The sequence below is a fragment of the Vitis vinifera genome, chromosome 8 (assembly GCF_030704535.1).
Source record: "Vitis vinifera cultivar Pinot Noir 40024 chromosome 8, ASM3070453v1".
Taxonomy (NCBI): Eukaryota; Viridiplantae; Streptophyta; class Magnoliopsida; order Vitales; family Vitaceae; genus Vitis; species Vitis vinifera.
The window spans coordinates 22,676,141-22,693,317 of record NC_081812.1 but is presented as its reverse complement, the minus strand read 5'-3'; the positions used below and the strand labels follow the sequence as shown (position 1 = coordinate 22,693,317).

At 30.7% G+C, this 17,177-nt stretch overlaps 1 protein-coding gene across 1 annotated transcript; it reads left to right on the top strand.

Moving 5' to 3' along the window:
- The first annotated feature begins 3,459 nt into the window (after positions 1 to 3,459).
- LOC100262467 (1-acyl-sn-glycerol-3-phosphate acyltransferase 2) lies at positions 3,460 to 12,033 on the top strand. The gene is made up of 11 exons (XM_002283304.5): positions 3,460 to 3,767; positions 4,492 to 4,614; positions 6,763 to 6,802; positions 6,918 to 6,991; positions 7,289 to 7,348; positions 8,506 to 8,583; positions 8,713 to 8,871; positions 10,412 to 10,537; positions 10,966 to 11,058; positions 11,280 to 11,366; positions 11,550 to 12,033. The coding sequence occupies exons 1-11, from the start codon at positions 3,531 to 3,533 to the stop codon at positions 11,790 to 11,792; spliced, it is 1,320 nt and encodes a 439-aa protein (XP_002283340.2). The 5' UTR covers positions 3,460 to 3,530; the 3' UTR covers positions 11,793 to 12,033.
- The last annotated feature ends 5,144 nt before the right edge of the window (positions 12,034 to 17,177 follow it).

Genomic DNA, 17,177 nt, shown 5'->3' with positions numbered 1-17,177 from the left:
TATTACAAAAAAAAAAAAAAAAAAAAAAAACTTAAGAACAATTTAAATTTGTTATTAAAAAAAAAATCGTAACAGATTTTAAAAACCCATTTTCAATTAACAATTTACAATCACGTTTTTTAAATCAAAATTTTATTTTATACTTTCTAGAATGATTTATAAATACACCTTTAATATACAACTAATAAATGAAATTATAATTTTTTTTGTTTTTATTTTTACATTTTGACGATGATTTGTTGTATTATGTATGGATGTCGCTCTCAATGAGTTCTTATAATTTTAAAAGGTATTTACGTAGTTATGAAGGTATAGTGCTAAAAACTTTTTTCATATAAAATATCACATATACTTCTTGTGTTGATGTAACTTCTACATTATATTTAGATTTAAATAATTGTTCTTCGATAAGATATCACATGGTGGAGTGAATGGATGTATTTAAATTCAAATTTAAGAGTTGCATTATTAATTCAAAATAATTAAAGTATAAATAAAATAATCAAAATCAAATACATGAACATAGGACACATAAATTTTTGACATAAAAAACCATACACTAGTTATGGGGATAAAAAGCGTGAGACGAGTCTAGGACCTCTAACTTAAAATATGTTATTTGATATTAAGTCACATAAAATTACCTGATTGTTTACCCCTAAAAGTTACTTTTCAAAATTTATAATTTGATCAACATCCATAATGTAACAATTTATAATTGTTCTAGTGAATTATCCTTAACATCGTTAAAGGGATGCGGTTTTTATAACAATCAATATTCAATTTTTGAATATTTTATTGGGAATGATATGACAAATAAGGTTAAAATAAGTGTTCAACGCGAGTTAAATAATGGTTTACATAAGCCTATAAGTCCTAAAAAATCAATATTTTGAAATTTCAAAATACAAACAATATTCATGAATTTCTAAAAAATATTTTGTCATATTTTAATAAATTTGGGACAAACATTGCCTTTGCCGTTCAAACGTTCTTGTTTTTTCAGAACATTTAAACATTCTTGTTTCTCCAAATCATTAATTTAAGTACTTTAATTCACATAAAATATATTAATCTACATTAACCATTTAAATACTTGTCAGTTGTCACTAATCAAATGTTTTTAAATTTACTTATAACCTTGTAACTTTTTAGTTAAACTAACAACAACTTTAAATTATTTGACGGATAGTAAGTTATTATTTAAAAAGTTTCTTAATCCATAAAATAAATTAAAATAAAATTGTCAACGCTAGACTCACTATCCTAACAATATCCCAAGACATGTTGCATCTCATCGGATTATTGGACCACACAAGGCATATAGGCAAAGGCCCACTGGGGCTGGGTCTTCGGGGCACGCGTACGTACTGTTATAGACTTTTTTCTATAACCCCCTACCAGATATCACAAATTTCCTTTCCGTTTTCTCTACTCGGGGACCAAACTCATCCTTGTGCTTTATAGGCATAGTCTTAAATACGAATTGATTGAAAATCCCATTAACTTTCATCGTGGCAAGGCATAGGAAAGAAGGGCGACAGTGGTGGCTCTTTCAATGGAGCAGGTCGGAGGTGGTTGAGATTCAATGCCAACCAGAATGAATGCATCTTAAATGAGGTAGGCAGAAAAAATGGTTGAGCAACCAAGAAATTTTCTATCCACGTTTGATGTTTCCAATGTCACTGCACAATTTCATCTTTTTCACTTTATTGTCACAAATTTAGGTGTTTATTCGCATAGTTGAGATTAAATTTTGTAATATATTTTTAATAAAATCTATCAATGAAAGTGTAAATTGGATACAATTCTTTTTTTTTTTTTAAATAAAAATTAATAGTGGGTTCATATACAAAATATATAAATGTTTTTTATATAAAAGTTTTTCCCCTTAAATTTGAAGATTTTAATTTTGTCCAATTATTTGATACCGGAAATTTTTTGAAATTTTTTTTTAATCGAATTTCACCAATCTTTCTAAGGTTCTATTTTGATCGTTGAGTTTGAAAATTAAAGAATTGTTTTTTAGTTTAATAAAAGTATTCGTGTACAACTTAAAACTAAAAAGAAAATGAAAGAAAAAAATATATTTATCTTATAAACCTTATTTTATAATTCTATATTTAATTAAACTTTTATAATATTTTTATTATTTTTAATATTTATTTCTTTTATTTTTAAGATGTCACTTAGACTAGAGTTAAAAACAAATCTTTATCTTAAATAATGTTGAAGCAGCTTATTAGATCAAATAAAATAATTTTTTTACAAAAGTACATAGTTTTAACTTTCTTTTAAATCCTTTTAACAAAACTAAAGAATATTATGCAATTTAAAGGTTTGGTTGAAAATTGTCATTTCCTAACTAAAAGGGATATTTGACAAAAAAATTTAAAATGTTTTTGAAAAAAATAGTTTTTCGATAATTTTTTTAAAAATATATATTATTTTATAACACGGTTTTGAAGTGATACTTTTTATATAAATAAAAGGTATGTAATTTTACAAGGAGTAATAATACAAGGAATAAGTGGAAAAAATTATTCTTCATAAAATTTTAGAGTAAATGTTGGTAGTGTGATTTAATTTTTTTTTAATATAAAACCGTTTTTAAAAATTTATAATATTGTTTGATCATTGTTTTTGTGAAAACAATTTTTAAAAATTAAATGAAATATAAAACAATTTTCAAAAAACAAATATGAGTTGTTTTCAACGGTTTTAAAAAACAAAATAAAAACATAAACTCATGTATCCATGTTTTTTGAAACTTGTTTTTAAAAACTATTTTTAAATTAAATAATAAAAAATATTTTTTAAAAACAAAATTAAGAAAATATAGCAAAATAGGTCTTTGTGATTTTTTTTCTAAAACTCATTTTAAAATATAAAACTCTAAAATTCTCCTTAATTTTAAAAATTTGAGAGAAAAAAAATGAAATTTTTTCCAATGAAAGAAAAATATAAGAAAAAGGTGAAGAACATGTGAAATAGAGAATAAAATGCGAAGATTGTGAAGAATATAAGGTGGTGAAACATATAAATTTAAAATATATTTTTTGTATTTGATTTTCTTCCACTTTCATTCTTCCTCAAATAAATTTAGGAGTTTGACAAAAAAAAAAAAAAAAAAGGATAATAAATAAATAAATAAATATAAGATAATGCAATTAGTAATGTTTTTATTCAACATGAAGATGCTTTTATGAGAATTGTTTTATAAAATATTATAAGTGATTTTTTTAATTATATGAGTGATTTAAAAAAATTTAAAAGTATTTTTAAAATTTTGTTAAATTTAATTTTTTATATTAAAAATAGTTTTAAAAAATATTGGCAAATGAAGTATAAATAAGCCATTGCATCTCTGCAGTGCTTTTTTTAACAATAAAAAAACGGTTTTTAAAAAATATTTTAAAATTAAATTATATTTAAAAACAGTTTCCAAACATATTATGATTTTTTTTCTCTCTTTCTTTCTAGTTTAGTCTATTATTTATTTATTTTAAAGGAAAAGATAAAACAAAAGGATGCGAGATTCAAATAATAATAAAATATTAAGTTTAAAGGAAAAATTACTTTATGATTTTATCAAATTTCTTCTCCCTCTTCTCTTTTTCAGTACATTGGAAGCCTCTGTCTTACCCTCGTTCTCTCCGACGCTTCTAATTTGTGGTTTTGGGGATATGGCGATTGCAGCGGCTGCCGTTGTCGTTCCGCTGGGTCTTCTCTTCCTCACCTCCGGCCTTGTAGTTAATCTCATTCAGGTGCTTTTTGTTCCAATTTATTTTATTTTATTTTTTCGAAATTTTGATTGAGTTTGGTATTTCTATAGATTTGATTTAATTGAGCTGCTTCGTGTTAGTTTATTAGGGTTTCTTTGTGGGACTGGGGTTTTAGTGGGCCTCTTGTTCGGCTACTAAGAGAACGAACGAAGAGGAAAGAAAAAGGAAGAAAATTTTTGAGTTTTTTTTTTTGCTTCAGGATTAGTTGAGTCGAACTGTTTTGTTCTGGTTGGTTTTGAGTGATTCAACCCACTTCTATCCTTTTTTTTCTTCCTTATGATTCAGCTGACCGATTTCCGTTTCTCCCCTTTTGTGTTTGGGTGCTGAGAAAATACAAGGAAAGCAAAATAAAAGAAATGAGTAGAATAAACAGTGTTTTAAATAGTAGATCTTTCATGACTTAGGACACTAGAAAACTGAAACCCCCACTCCAGCATAATACGACTATCTGGCTTAGCTGGGTTGGGGTTTGAATTTTTGGAAACAAAAGTAGTGGAAATACACTAGTAAATGTTCTATGCTCTTTTCCTTTTTTTTTTTATTTTGCTCTTCCATTTTGTGAGCAACCCAATGGAGGATTAGTTCAACATATTTATTTTATTTTGTATTTTTAGTCTTTTGTTTTATGTCTTGGAAGTTCAATTTATGCTGAATTATTAACTTCATGGGCATGGCATTTTAACCCCACAAACCCTCTTTCCTGCAGGCAGTTTGTTTCATCCTTGTTAGGCCTCTGTCAAAAAGTACATACAGAAGGATCAACAGAGTGGTAGCAGAATTATTATGGCTCGAGCTTGTGTGGCTTATTGATTGGTGGGCAGGGGTTAAGGTATTAACTAATCTCTATTGTGTATTATTTTACTTTGTGGTTTTGAAATGAACAAGTTTTCATTTTAAAACAGTTTCTGGAAAAAACCATTATCGAGTTCAATGACTAAATTCTTGTTTTTTACTTATCTATTTGGTGATCAAATTCACTTCATGATTGTTTTTTCCTGGTTTTGAATGCCAAATTATAAGGATTGTCTATATTACTAAATTAACACGATCTGGGGACTGCTCTTTATCTCTGAGTAATTGCTGAAAATATCGTGTTCACTCATTCTCACTCATTCTAATACCGGAGCAGGCAAATGTACATCGAGGGTTGAATCATCCTACCTTTCTTTTAACTGTGGGGTAACTGCAAGCACACCTGCAAGGGAGGTCACGCCCCTGCTACTAAAAGTTATTGCGTGAACACTCTGTTCCAATATTGGTTTAAGATGGTCCAGTTTCTGATATTCTTCATTTAGAAGATTTTCTATCCTAGATTTACTGGCCATGTAACCACACCCAACAACAGAGAACAGATCAAAATATGTACTAAATATGCTTCAAGTCCTCATCTATTCCCATCTGGAAGCCAGGGAAAGCCTAAATGTTGCCACAAGGCATCAATGAAAACCTGAGAAAACAGAAACTGTGACCAGTCAAGGAACAAGGATTGGAATCTCTAAATCTCAAGTAAAGTAAGAGGAAGGAGATATTTGATGTTACATAGGAAGAAAAAATAGATGATGAAATAAATTACGGCACCAGATCAGAAAGGTGCATTAATATTCTCAATTGGTGTAGTCTTCAAGTTAGCATCCCTACATTTCTTTGTCTTTGGGCAAAAACTATTCTAAAAAGCAATCTCAATTGGTCTACTTTATACAACATCAATTTCTAACTTATAATTTAATGATGTGGCATTTTTGGGCGAGCAAAAGGGTTTTGCCACCAATAATCTATTCTCATGCAGGTAACAAATTAAATAAAGGTCCTTTGATTTAGAGAAAGAAGAGCCCTTATCTTTTGTCTACTTCACCAAAGAAACCATTTGAAATAATAACTTTATTGGTCTATTTTATATAAAACCTCTTCACTTAAGTTTGTAAAAACAAAAGTCGCTTATAATTTTGGCAAGTTGAAATTTTTGGTGGCCAAAGGATATGGCATCCCCAGACCTCTTTTCAAACAGGGAACTAATTAATTAAATGGTCCTCCAACCTGGAGAAAGAGAAGGCCTTGTCTTTGTCTACTTCACCAAAGAAACTATTGTCAATTGTTCTTTTTTATACGACTTCACCTTGGCTTAAACTTATTAGACATGATATTTTTGGAATAAAAATATCTTATAATTTAGAAGTATGACATCTTGTGTGGGCAAAGATCTTGCTACCCAAAAAAATATTTTTCATGCAGGGAAAAAGAAGGCCTTTTGTTAACTTAACCAGAGAAAACTTGGTTGGCCCTTATGTTTGCTATATGGTAGCTTGACATATGAGACATGGCCTCCAATGGTCTTTATACAAGTAACGACTAGGTTTGTATCCATAATCAACCCTAAACTTCATTATTTCATTTGTTACCCCACACTCCCTCGAGATCATGTAAGCTTACATTGTCTTCAGAATGATACATGGAACTCAGGAATCTTCTACCTATTGAAAATTCATTATTGTGTCATTTAAAAATCATAAAGTAAAAGATGAAATTTTATACTTTAAGACCTAGCTTCTGCCACTTCTATTATGTGGAATTGTTACCCTGAATCTATATGCATTTAATGCATTTCTGATACCTTTAGTACCACAATATTTTATCATTGTCATTGATTGATTTGATTTATTTCTGTTTGCAACTCTTCTTGTGATATGGCTGTTCTCAAAATTTGAGCAGTTTTTCATTCTTATTCCTTTTTGTATTTTTCATTATTTATTCATTCCATTTGTTTTACGACAAATTATTTGTTAATCATATTTTCTTGCTTGCTTATCAAAAAATTTATTGTACCATATGTTAGCTTCTTGTACCATACTTGATCAGCATTATGTTCTTATCTTGTGAGGAACTTCATATCTTTTGTTCTTGTATGACAATAAAACAACATATTGCTAAGAAAGAATCTGATCAATTAACATTCAACTAATAACACACTTTCTGACTGCAGATCCAACTGTACACAGATCCAGAAACGTTTCGCTTAATGGGTAAGGTCAAAAACTTTTATGGGCTGAGTGCTGGGTTTTCCCTCAAAGGAGGAAAGATATTTTCCTGTGCAGTGCTGAATACATTTTTATTGGCTAATGTTGGTGAGTTTTTCAGGTAAAGAACATGCACTTCTTATATCAAACCACAGAAGTGACATTGATTGGCTTGTTGGATGGGTTTTGGCTCAGGTGCACACTGCTATATTTTGCAACTTACCCATGCATATGTACATTTGCTCTCTCTCTCTCTCTCTCACACATACACACACACACACACACACACACACACACATGCAAACATGCACTCACACATCTGTACATATGTATTAGTTCAAACGCTCACAAATACTTTTTTGATATAAATACATGTTCAAATGCATATAATATAAAATTCTTGGGTTTCTGATTTGATATTGGTGATTTTGATGTTATATTTAGCGTGCTATGTTTTCCTCTGCTAATTGATATTGGATCTACTGATGACAGCGATCAGGTTGCCTTGGCAGCACATTAGCTGTAATGAAGAAATCATCAAAATTCCTTCCGGTAAGTTTCTAAGCTGACATGTGTGCTGTAAATGTCATTCCAATGAAGCCTCTTGATGCTAAAGGTTAAATTTAGCTCGTGTCCTTATTAGTGAAGCTACACATTTTTCATGCTAAGAGCTGGGTAGCATTGTTAATTGTGAACCTGGTACAACCAAGAATAAGAGTTGTGGAACATGGGATTCTATCAAACATTTCCGGTCACTTCATGTCTATAAGGGACCGAGAAGTAACTTAAATATTTGCTGCAAATTTAATATTGGGAGTAATACACAAAATAATGTCTTATGAAAGTAATATTTTCAACTTTCTTATTAATGGATTGGTAAATTTACCTTTAATTTTAACATTTGGAATATGATCACTATAACTAGAAATGTTGAGCAGTATTATTTTATTTTTTTTGTAAGCGCACAGAATAATGTTATAGATGGAGAAAGGGTCATACAAAAAGGAAAGGCTAGAGCTCACCAAAGTACGCTAGGAGTATAAAAAGGGAACCAAGCGAAAAGAACAAAGAAACGAGGACAGTCAAAGGAAAAACACCACCTGCCCACAACTACTTAACTCCTAACCAATCAATAAAATCAATCAAAGATATAGTATTTCCTTCTACATGATGCCTAACATGATCCAAAAAAGAAAGCATAAAAGAGGATTTTAGCAATTGATCCGAGGTTTCCACATCTTCAAAAGCCCTCAAATATTTTTTGCACCAAATGATCTAGAAAAGACATAAAGGGGCAGCTAACCAAGCTTTCTTCTGCTTTTTCCTACTTGAACCCCATTCCAGCTTAGCAACATAATGCATCACCTACTGCAACCCAAATAATGAAAAACCAACGCCAAACATCGAGCAGTAATTATTGCCGACTGGTCATCATCAGTTCCTGTACTAAAAATTCAGCATGGTTACTTAAATTGTCTTTCTTGTCCCATTGTATTCTACTGGTGTATTAATTGATGCTTGTCGTTTTATTCTCTCGGTTTGCCTATCAGAAAGAGTAAATAAATAAAATAAAATAAAGGCTGTGTCGCACCAAATGCTTATTCTTGTTTAGATGTCGTCTGCATACATTTTTCTTTGCAATTGCTCATTGAACACTTTGACACCTCTATATATATACAGGATAAATGTTATGTGTCCAATTTATTCAGGTGATAGGTTGGTCAATGTGGTTTTCTGAGTATTTATTTCTGGAAAGAAACTGGGCCAAGGATGAAAGCATAATAAAGGTACTGCTGCAGCAAAAATTTTCTGAATATGTACTGTGTATGTGTGTGTACATATATGCTTGCACAAATCCTTATATTCGAGCTGTTCACATCGATCTTTTTCAATTTTTTATGACATTGTATCTGCAGTCAGGTCTTCTACGGTTAAAGGACTACCCTCAGCCTTTTTGGTTGGCTCTTTTTGTTGAGGGAACTCGCTTTACACAGGCAAAGCTTTTAGCAGCTCAAGAATATGCAACTGCATCGGGGTTGCCTGTTCCTAGAAATGTTCTGATTCCCCGTACTAAGGTTAAATTTTCATCTCATCTTTTGTTAAGACATGAAAAAAAAATTCTTGCTAATTTGTGAACTTATTTGCTCTGACTTCTTGTGTATAAAGTTCTTCTCAATTAATCTCTTAAGTACCACGTATCAGCATGTAAAAATGTGGTCCTTTCTTTTTAAATGTATTGCCAAACTAAACGGACCATGTGTATGAAATGCCTGGATTGAGATATGCTATTCTCCATAATTGCCTAGTCAATTTTTAATTCAGGGATTGATTGAAAGGTATCTCATATTATCTCTGTTAATGACGTTTCCTTAATGGAATTCTTTTTGTGACCATTTGGTTCTCACTAGAACTTCTTCTATCTGGGATATTTAAGGTAAATAACTCACTTTGCCTAGCATCCATGGCATTCTTCCATGCTACTGGTAGAATAAATATTCTTGCTACATCTTTGTGTTTTGGATTTTCCAGTTTTACTAGTGAAGAGTCTAATCAGTTTCTTAAGATTTAGGAGGAATTCTTTGGAATGAGGTTGTGGAGTCCAGCTTTTTACTTGGTGGGGAAGTTCTGTCAGCCCAGACCTTAAGAAAAGCCCACAAAGAACTTGTTTGGATTGCAAATAAGTGAATGTTCACTTTCCAATGGAGGCAAGAGGTTCTCCTTGCTGTAGCTGCCATTATCTGCTTCATTTTGATTAACTAACCTGGTTCTTTGTCCTGTATTGCAAGGAAAAATCTTGAGGATGATTAGCCTTAAACATTCAAACAAAACCTCAGGAATGGTGTGATTGATGGATGAACAGGCCTGACTATTAAATATGATGCCACCATAGGATGTTTTTGAATTGCTTCCTTAAGAACTTCTGTTTTATCAGAACAGACACTGAAATGGATAAACAGAGACAAATATCATGTTGCCTTGAACACCCCCCCCTTTTTTTAATTAATACAAATACCATACTTTTCTGTCTTTGTGTACCTAACCCTTCTGTTTGCTTCTAATGGATGCATGAGATCCTGCAAGTTTTCTTGGTAGTATTTTTTTTTTCTTTACATGGATCAGAACCTCGAACCTTCCCATCCTTACCCCAAACCTTTGTCACCCGAGCCAAGATGATCCTTTGCAAGTCTTTCTGAAAGCCACCATATGAATTCTGGTTGATCTGGACAGATCCAACCCAATCTGATGCAGCATTAGGTGTGGATCCACCACAAAAAACATTCACTACCCCCCCCCCCCCCCCCCCTTCTCTCTGTCACCCTGACCCAACTGAAAAAAGGAAAGCTGTATGGTGGGAATGGGTTGCTGAAAGCTCCTTTTTGTTTTCTTTTCCACATTCATGTGCGTGTGCTGGATATTTTGGTGAATGGAGTTACTAATTGGACTTAAATGTTCCCTGTATTTCATGTTGGGTTACAGTCAATTTTAATTTCTAATAATGTAGTTCTTCCACTGGACTTCATTTTTATGCATACCTCTCAATTTTGGGAGTGCCGTGATTCAATTTTATTGGTTTGATCAGAAATATTTATTTCTATTATTTCTGTTTGCTATCAGGGTTTTGTTTCAGCTGTCAGTCACATGCGTTCATTTGTTCCAGCTGTTTATGATGTAACAGTGGCAATTCCCAAAACTCAGCCTTCACCAACAATGCTCAGACTCTTTAAGGGGCAACCTTCTGCAGTAAGCCAACAAAAACTGAGAATTTTAATCAACCGTATATATCATTTTGTATATTCAGTGCAACTTCCATGTGGGTTTGAATTTCCTTCTACATTATTGAACTTTGTCAAGAACCATCCACTGCCATCTTTGGACCCAAAATTTCATGTTTAAAATATTTGCATCAAAATTATGTACTCATTTCATCAGGTAGATGATTCCTTTCTCTGAAAAGTTCGATCTGCCTTTCCTGACTCTTCATCTAGGGCTAGTTGTCATTATGCACCTCACTGACATAATTCATCATGTATGGTGTTGGAATTAAGTAATGAAAGATGTAAAATTGTCAGTGGGCACGATGAAGAATATTGCATATAAAATTCAGAATTTTCTAACAATATAAGATCCTTGATTGATTCTTCTACATTTGCTGATCTACTATCTTGCAGGTGCATGTGCACATCAAGAGGCATTTGATGAAGGAATTGCCTGAAACAGATGATGCTGCAGCACAATGGTGTAGAGATGTATTTGTCGCCAAGGTGTATACCATTGAAATTGTCACAGGGTTGTGTTCTTATGAAATATATGAAGTTTGCATGTTTGAAACTTAAAATATATTTTCAGTGAATAGGAAAGTTTAACTATAAAAAGTATACTTTCAAGGTTGTATGAGCAAATAATTTATCCAATTCTGCTTTGCATTATACCTTGCGTCAGTTTCCCCTTGTGATTGACATGCTGTTTGATTTTAACCAACCAGGACGCCTTATTGGACAAGCATAAGGTAGAAGACACATTTGGTGAAGGAGAATTTCAAGACACTGGTCGACCAATAAAGTCCCTTTTGGTAATAATATTGCTTGGTCTATTAAATCAGAAAAATATGCCACTCTTTTCTTTTCAGCAAGGGTCATTTTTTTCCTTGCTCTTCTTGTTTGAGGTTACCAATTCAGTGAGGGTGTTTTTCCACTATTCTTGTTTGAGGTTTGTTGTGGTTGTCTTTCGAACTAAATATTCATGTTGGGTACAGGTTGTCATCTCTTGGGCATGCCTCCTTATCTTAGGGGCTCTAAAGTTCTTGCAGTGGTCTTCACTCCTATCCTCATGGAAGGGAATTTCATTTACTGCAATTGGGTTAGCCATTGTCACTGTCCTTATGCACATCCTCATCAAATTCTCTCAATCAGAGCGTTCCACGCCTGCCAAGGTTGCTCCAGCAAAGCCCAAGAACGGGGGAGAATCATCAGAACCAGGTCGCCACAAACATCACTAAATCCCAGCCCAGCTGCTTCCGCAGATCTTCAATACATTGGTCGCTTCATCTACAATGGTATATTTGTGAAGCAAACCCATATGCCTAGTATGTGTGTTTCTTGCCCTCTTACTAATGCGTGTGATCTTTTTAAACTATTTGATTCATAGCATGTGTTTGAATTCTGTATTCAGAGACTGTGTGCATATCAATTCATTAATTACCAATCTGAGTAGTCTAGTTCTGTAGACTTTTACTTGAAGTGGCTGTACCATCTTCCCTTGATTTTTTTCTTTTTCTATTTTTCTAAGGTATTTATTCTCAATTGCTTACACCTTGTTTGGTTTGGATTGGCTCTTGAAAAGCCATAATCTTTTTTTTTTCTTCTTCTTTTTAGCTTTATAATAGTTTCTAAGCTTGGTTAGCTACTTTTGCTTATGGCTTAATGAAAGTTTAATATAAAAGTCAGTAAATATTACTTATTGGAATAGCTCTTATTTGACTTGTGGGAAAAGTTATTTTATGTTTAATGAATCGAGTCTTAACGGATTTAGCCAAGTCCAAAAACAAAAAGTTCTCTATGGCCTTTTATATTCTCAATTAAGAATTTTTTATTTTTTTTCAAAAATAATATATTTATATATGTTGAAAAAGTTGTTCCCGTTTAAAAATAGCAATTGTTCATATTTTGAAGGTGGGGTAATTTTATATAATAAAAATTTTCATAAATTAATGAATATAAAGCGGACGTTCCATTTGGTGGTGGTATTTTTGTTATTAATGAAAATCTAGGGTTTATTCTAAGGTTGCAAATTTATCAATTTTTTTAAAAAATTAAAATAAATAAGTAAATATAAAGAAGCAAATATAATCGGGCCGCGATTAGAAATATAGGTTTTTTTTTTATTTCCTATTTGGATAATAATAATGACTGGAAACCAATTCAGATTTCAGACTACTTTACAAATTGGTACCCTTCTCTACTTCCTATAAATAAATAAATAGATGCAACTGGAATGCCTTACTTTCTCTTCAACCAAGAACTGAATAAATCATGCCATGCCGAGAAAAAGAAGATCAACGATGCCCAAGCACAACAGCAAACGCCCACGACCCCTTGCAGGCGTTTTCCCACAAAAAATAACGAAGAAACCGAGGACCAAAACTATAATGGTGAAGCTTCATAAACCATTCAGTCGTACTCCCTTACAGATTCCTGAGATGATGTTTGAATCGAATGAGGAAAACACAACAGAAATTGGAGGAAGCAGCGGAGGAGGCAATGATTCAAGTAGTTGTTCGTCTTTCATCGATTCTTGGCTGCCAAGCCTGCCATTGGTTTCTTTCGATTACGAGGTCCCGGGACCTATTCCAGATTTTAATGAGCTGCTTATGGATGCGAATGACTTTCTAAATTTCTTTGCAGATATACCAGAAATTCCAGATTGATTTTTTTTTTTTTTTTTATCATCAATTCTGTTATATATAATTAACTAACCGGAAAATTTTGAAGGTTTTTTTGTGTCCTTGTAAATTCAAAATTCTGGGTAATTTGGAGCAATTTGTTTGATGATTTTTATTTTCTAAAAGTTCAAAAGAAAATAGAGAGGTAAAAGGTTTTTAGATTATCAATGTGTATATGTAGTTAATGAATCATTGATAATTTAAAAAAAAAAAAAAAACCAAGGTTCTTGATTAATTACATTTAACTTCGTTTATATATATATATTCATAAGCGAGTCAGAAGGTTCTAGGCATTATCGGGTGTAATTCCTACGGACTTGTAGGGAATTCTATGTAGTAGAGGGACTGGGAATTTCTGAAGTTCTCCACCAAATTGCATAAAAAAATGTGCATACATATGTGACTCGTCTTAATAATTTATATTATATTTTGTTTTTTAACACGTTAAAAATAATTCTTTGTTTTTTGGATATCATGAAAAATGTAGGGAAAAAAAATATTTAAAGTAAGAGGGTGAAAAATACTAAAAAAATAATTTTCTATCATTTTGTTTATTACCTTGTTAAAATACTAATTTTAAAATAAAATGGTAATTAATTTTTAAAGTGTGAATAATTCAAATAAAAATTTATTTAAAATACCATCACCATGAATGCATGCTCTTATAAATTATTTTGCTATTATGATATTCTCTTATGGCATTATTATATGTGAAAAAACTAAGTTTTTTTATACTAAAATATATTTGAAATATGTAATTTGAACGTTTAATTAATAAAAACGTTTGAACAAATTTTAATGATTTAAACTATATATTTGTCATGATTCTAACTATACAAACCCGACAACCATGAATAAGATGATGATCACTTTTTGTAAATTTAACAATTATAAAATGCAAGTGATAATATAAGTTTAATAAAAATCAATATAAAAACAAATATAGATAAATAAAGACGGCAATAAAATGAGAAATACAAACTCGATATTTATAATGGTTCAATCTAATCTCAACTTACATTTGTTCTCCTTTAATTTCAATCTTAAGTTCAATGTTTCACTATAAACCAACTTGGATTAGTTGACTTTAATAGTACTTATAAATTTTTACAATAAATATCGAGTTTTTGAACTTCTCAAGTGATCCCACACTTAGCTAATCACAAGTGATACTTCATGGTTTTAATTTTTCCTTTTGGTGATACACGAGGCTTTATATCATTTCACAATATTAATAATATTCCATTATGAATACAAGAAGTTTAGAGTTTTTTAAAAAATAGTTGAAAGTCTAAACTAGTTGTCATGGGTTATCCTTACCCAATAAGTTGAGGTTTAGCCTTGACCAATTGAAACAGAGATTTGTTAGTTTTGAGGTTTTGTTTTTATTACATTTGGTTGATCGACCTTAACAAGCTTAAATGACTCATTGTATGTCATTGGGTTGCATTAAAAATACAATTTAAGATCATATGGAGGCTAAAAAACCATGACTAATAGCTTTGCAACATTTGATAAATGTTTAAAGATGTTTTAACTATATTATAACCTAGGTTTTTACTAAATTCATTTTTTTAATCCAATTTATAAAATAATTGAAAATAATTTAACACTAGATGATTTTGAGTGTGCAAGCAAAAATGAAATTTGTGATCTTAGTTCTCTGACAACCTCACTAAAATATCAATTCATTAATTACCAATCTGAGTAGCCTAGTTCTTAGACTTTTACTTGAAGTGGCTGAACCATCTTCCATTGGATTTTTTTCTTTTTCTATTTTTCTAAGGTATTTATTCTCAATTATATTTATAGTATCTTTTCAGTCGTTTACACCTTGTTTGGTTTGGATTGGCTCTTGAAAAGCCATCATTTTTTTTTCTTCTTTTTTTAGCTTTATAATAGTTTCTAAGCTTGGTTGGCTACTTTTGCTTATATGGCTTAATGAAAGTTTAATATAGAAGTCAGTAAATGTTACTTATTGGAATAGCTCTGTTTTGACTTGTGGGAAAAGTTAGTTTATGTTTAATGAATCGAGTCTTACGGATTTAGCCAAGTCCAAAAACAAAAAGTTATCTATGGCCTTTTATATTCTCAATTAAGAATTTTTTTATTTTTATTTTCAAAAATAATATATTTATATATGTTGAAAAAGTTGTTCCCATTTAAAAATAGCAATTGTTCATATTTTAAAGGTGGAGTAATTTTATATAATAAAAATTTTCATAAATTAATGAATATAAAGCGGACGTTCCATTTGATGGTGGTATTTTTGTTATTAATGAAAATCTAGGGTTTATTCTAAGAATCTAAGGTAGCAAATTTATCAATTTAAAATAATAATAATAATAATAATAATAAATAAATAAATATAAAGAAGCAAATATAATCCGGCCGCAATTAGAAATATAGGTTTTTTATATTTCCTATTTGGATAAAAATAATGACTGGAAACCAATTCAGATTTCAGACTACTTTACAAATTGGTACCTTTCTCTACTTCCTATAAATAAATAAGGAAGGCCTTACTTTCTCTTCGACCAAGAACTGAAGCCATGCCAAGAAAAAGAAGATCAACGATACCCAGGCACAACAGCAAACGTCCACGACCTCTTGCAGGCGTTTTCCCACAAAAAATAACGAAGAAACCGAGGACCAAAACTATAATGGTGAAGCTTCATAAACAATTCATTCGTACTCCCTTACAGATTCCTGAGATGATGTTTGAATCGAACGAGGAAAACACAACAGAAATTGGAGGAATCGGCGGAGGAGGCAATGACTCGAGTAGTTGTCCGTCTTTCACCAATTCTTGGCCGCCAAGCCTGCCATTGGTTTCTTTCGATTACGAGGTCCCGAGACCTATTCCAGATTTTAACGAGTTGATTATGGATGCGAATGACTTTCTAGATTTCTTTTCAGATATATCGGAAATTCCAGATTGATAATTCAAAATTCTGGGTAATTTGGAGCAATTTGTTGGATGATTTTTATTTTCTAAAAGTTCAAAGGCTTTGTGGTAGGAAAAAGAAAATAGAGAGTTGAAAAGTTTTTTTAGATTATCAATGTGTATATGTAGTTAATGAATCATTGATAATTTAAAAAAAAAAAAAAAACAGAGGTTGTTGATTAATTACATTTAGTTTATTTATTTATTATTATTATTATTTTTTTATAAAAGAGGAATCTACCTTCGTCCTAGATCAAATCATCCATAAAACTTTTCAAATTTGTATTATGATTAGCTATTACTGATTGGAAACGAATTTGGCTATTCGATGCATCTAAACCAAACGGTCCAATTCCAAAACTAGCTTACATGGCTCCTTGTATGTCATTGGGTTGCATTGAAAATACAATTTAAGATCATATCAAGGCTAAATAGCTTTGCAACATTTGGTAAACTTTTAAATATATTTTAACCATATTAAAATATAGGTTTTTACTAAATTCCCTTTTTTTTTTTTTTTTTTTTATCCAATTTATAAAATAATTGAAAATAATTTAACACTAGATGATTTTAAGCGTGCAAACAAAAAAGAAATTTGTGATCTTAATTCTCTAACAACCTCACAAAAATATTATTAATAATAGGTCTTAATTATCCTTCTCTTTTATGTTTTCTTATTTTATTTTAATTTGACATATTTTTTATTATTTCATCACATAAACATAATGATGATAAATCATTAACTTTAATTTTTATTTTGTTATTATCAAAATAAAGATTAATCAAACTTCGATTTAAAAATACTTTCTATCTTTTTTTTTCACCGAAATCTAAAAACATTTTGATATTAAAAAAAGACAAATATTTTGTATTTTAAACAAATAAAAATAAAACCAAATAATTTCCACTAATTCTCTAATTCTAAACATAAGTATATCTTAGTCATATACTTTTACATTTTAAGAACATTTTAAATATATATCTCAAAAATAAAT

Bases quoted from the DNA above. Each gene is read 5' to 3' on its own strand.
- LOC100262467 (XM_002283304.5), top strand. From the start codon at position 3,531: ATGCGAGATTCAAATAATAATAAAATATTAAGTTTAAAGGAAAAATTA. The intron at 4,615-6,762 runs GTATTAACTAAT...TTCTGACTGCAG, and splicing joins ATTGGTGGGCAGGGGTTAAG to ATCCAACTGTACACAGATCC. The intron at 6,992-7,288 runs GTGCACACTGCT...TACTGATGACAG, and splicing joins TTGGATGGGTTTTGGCTCAG to CGATCAGGTTGCCTTGGCAG.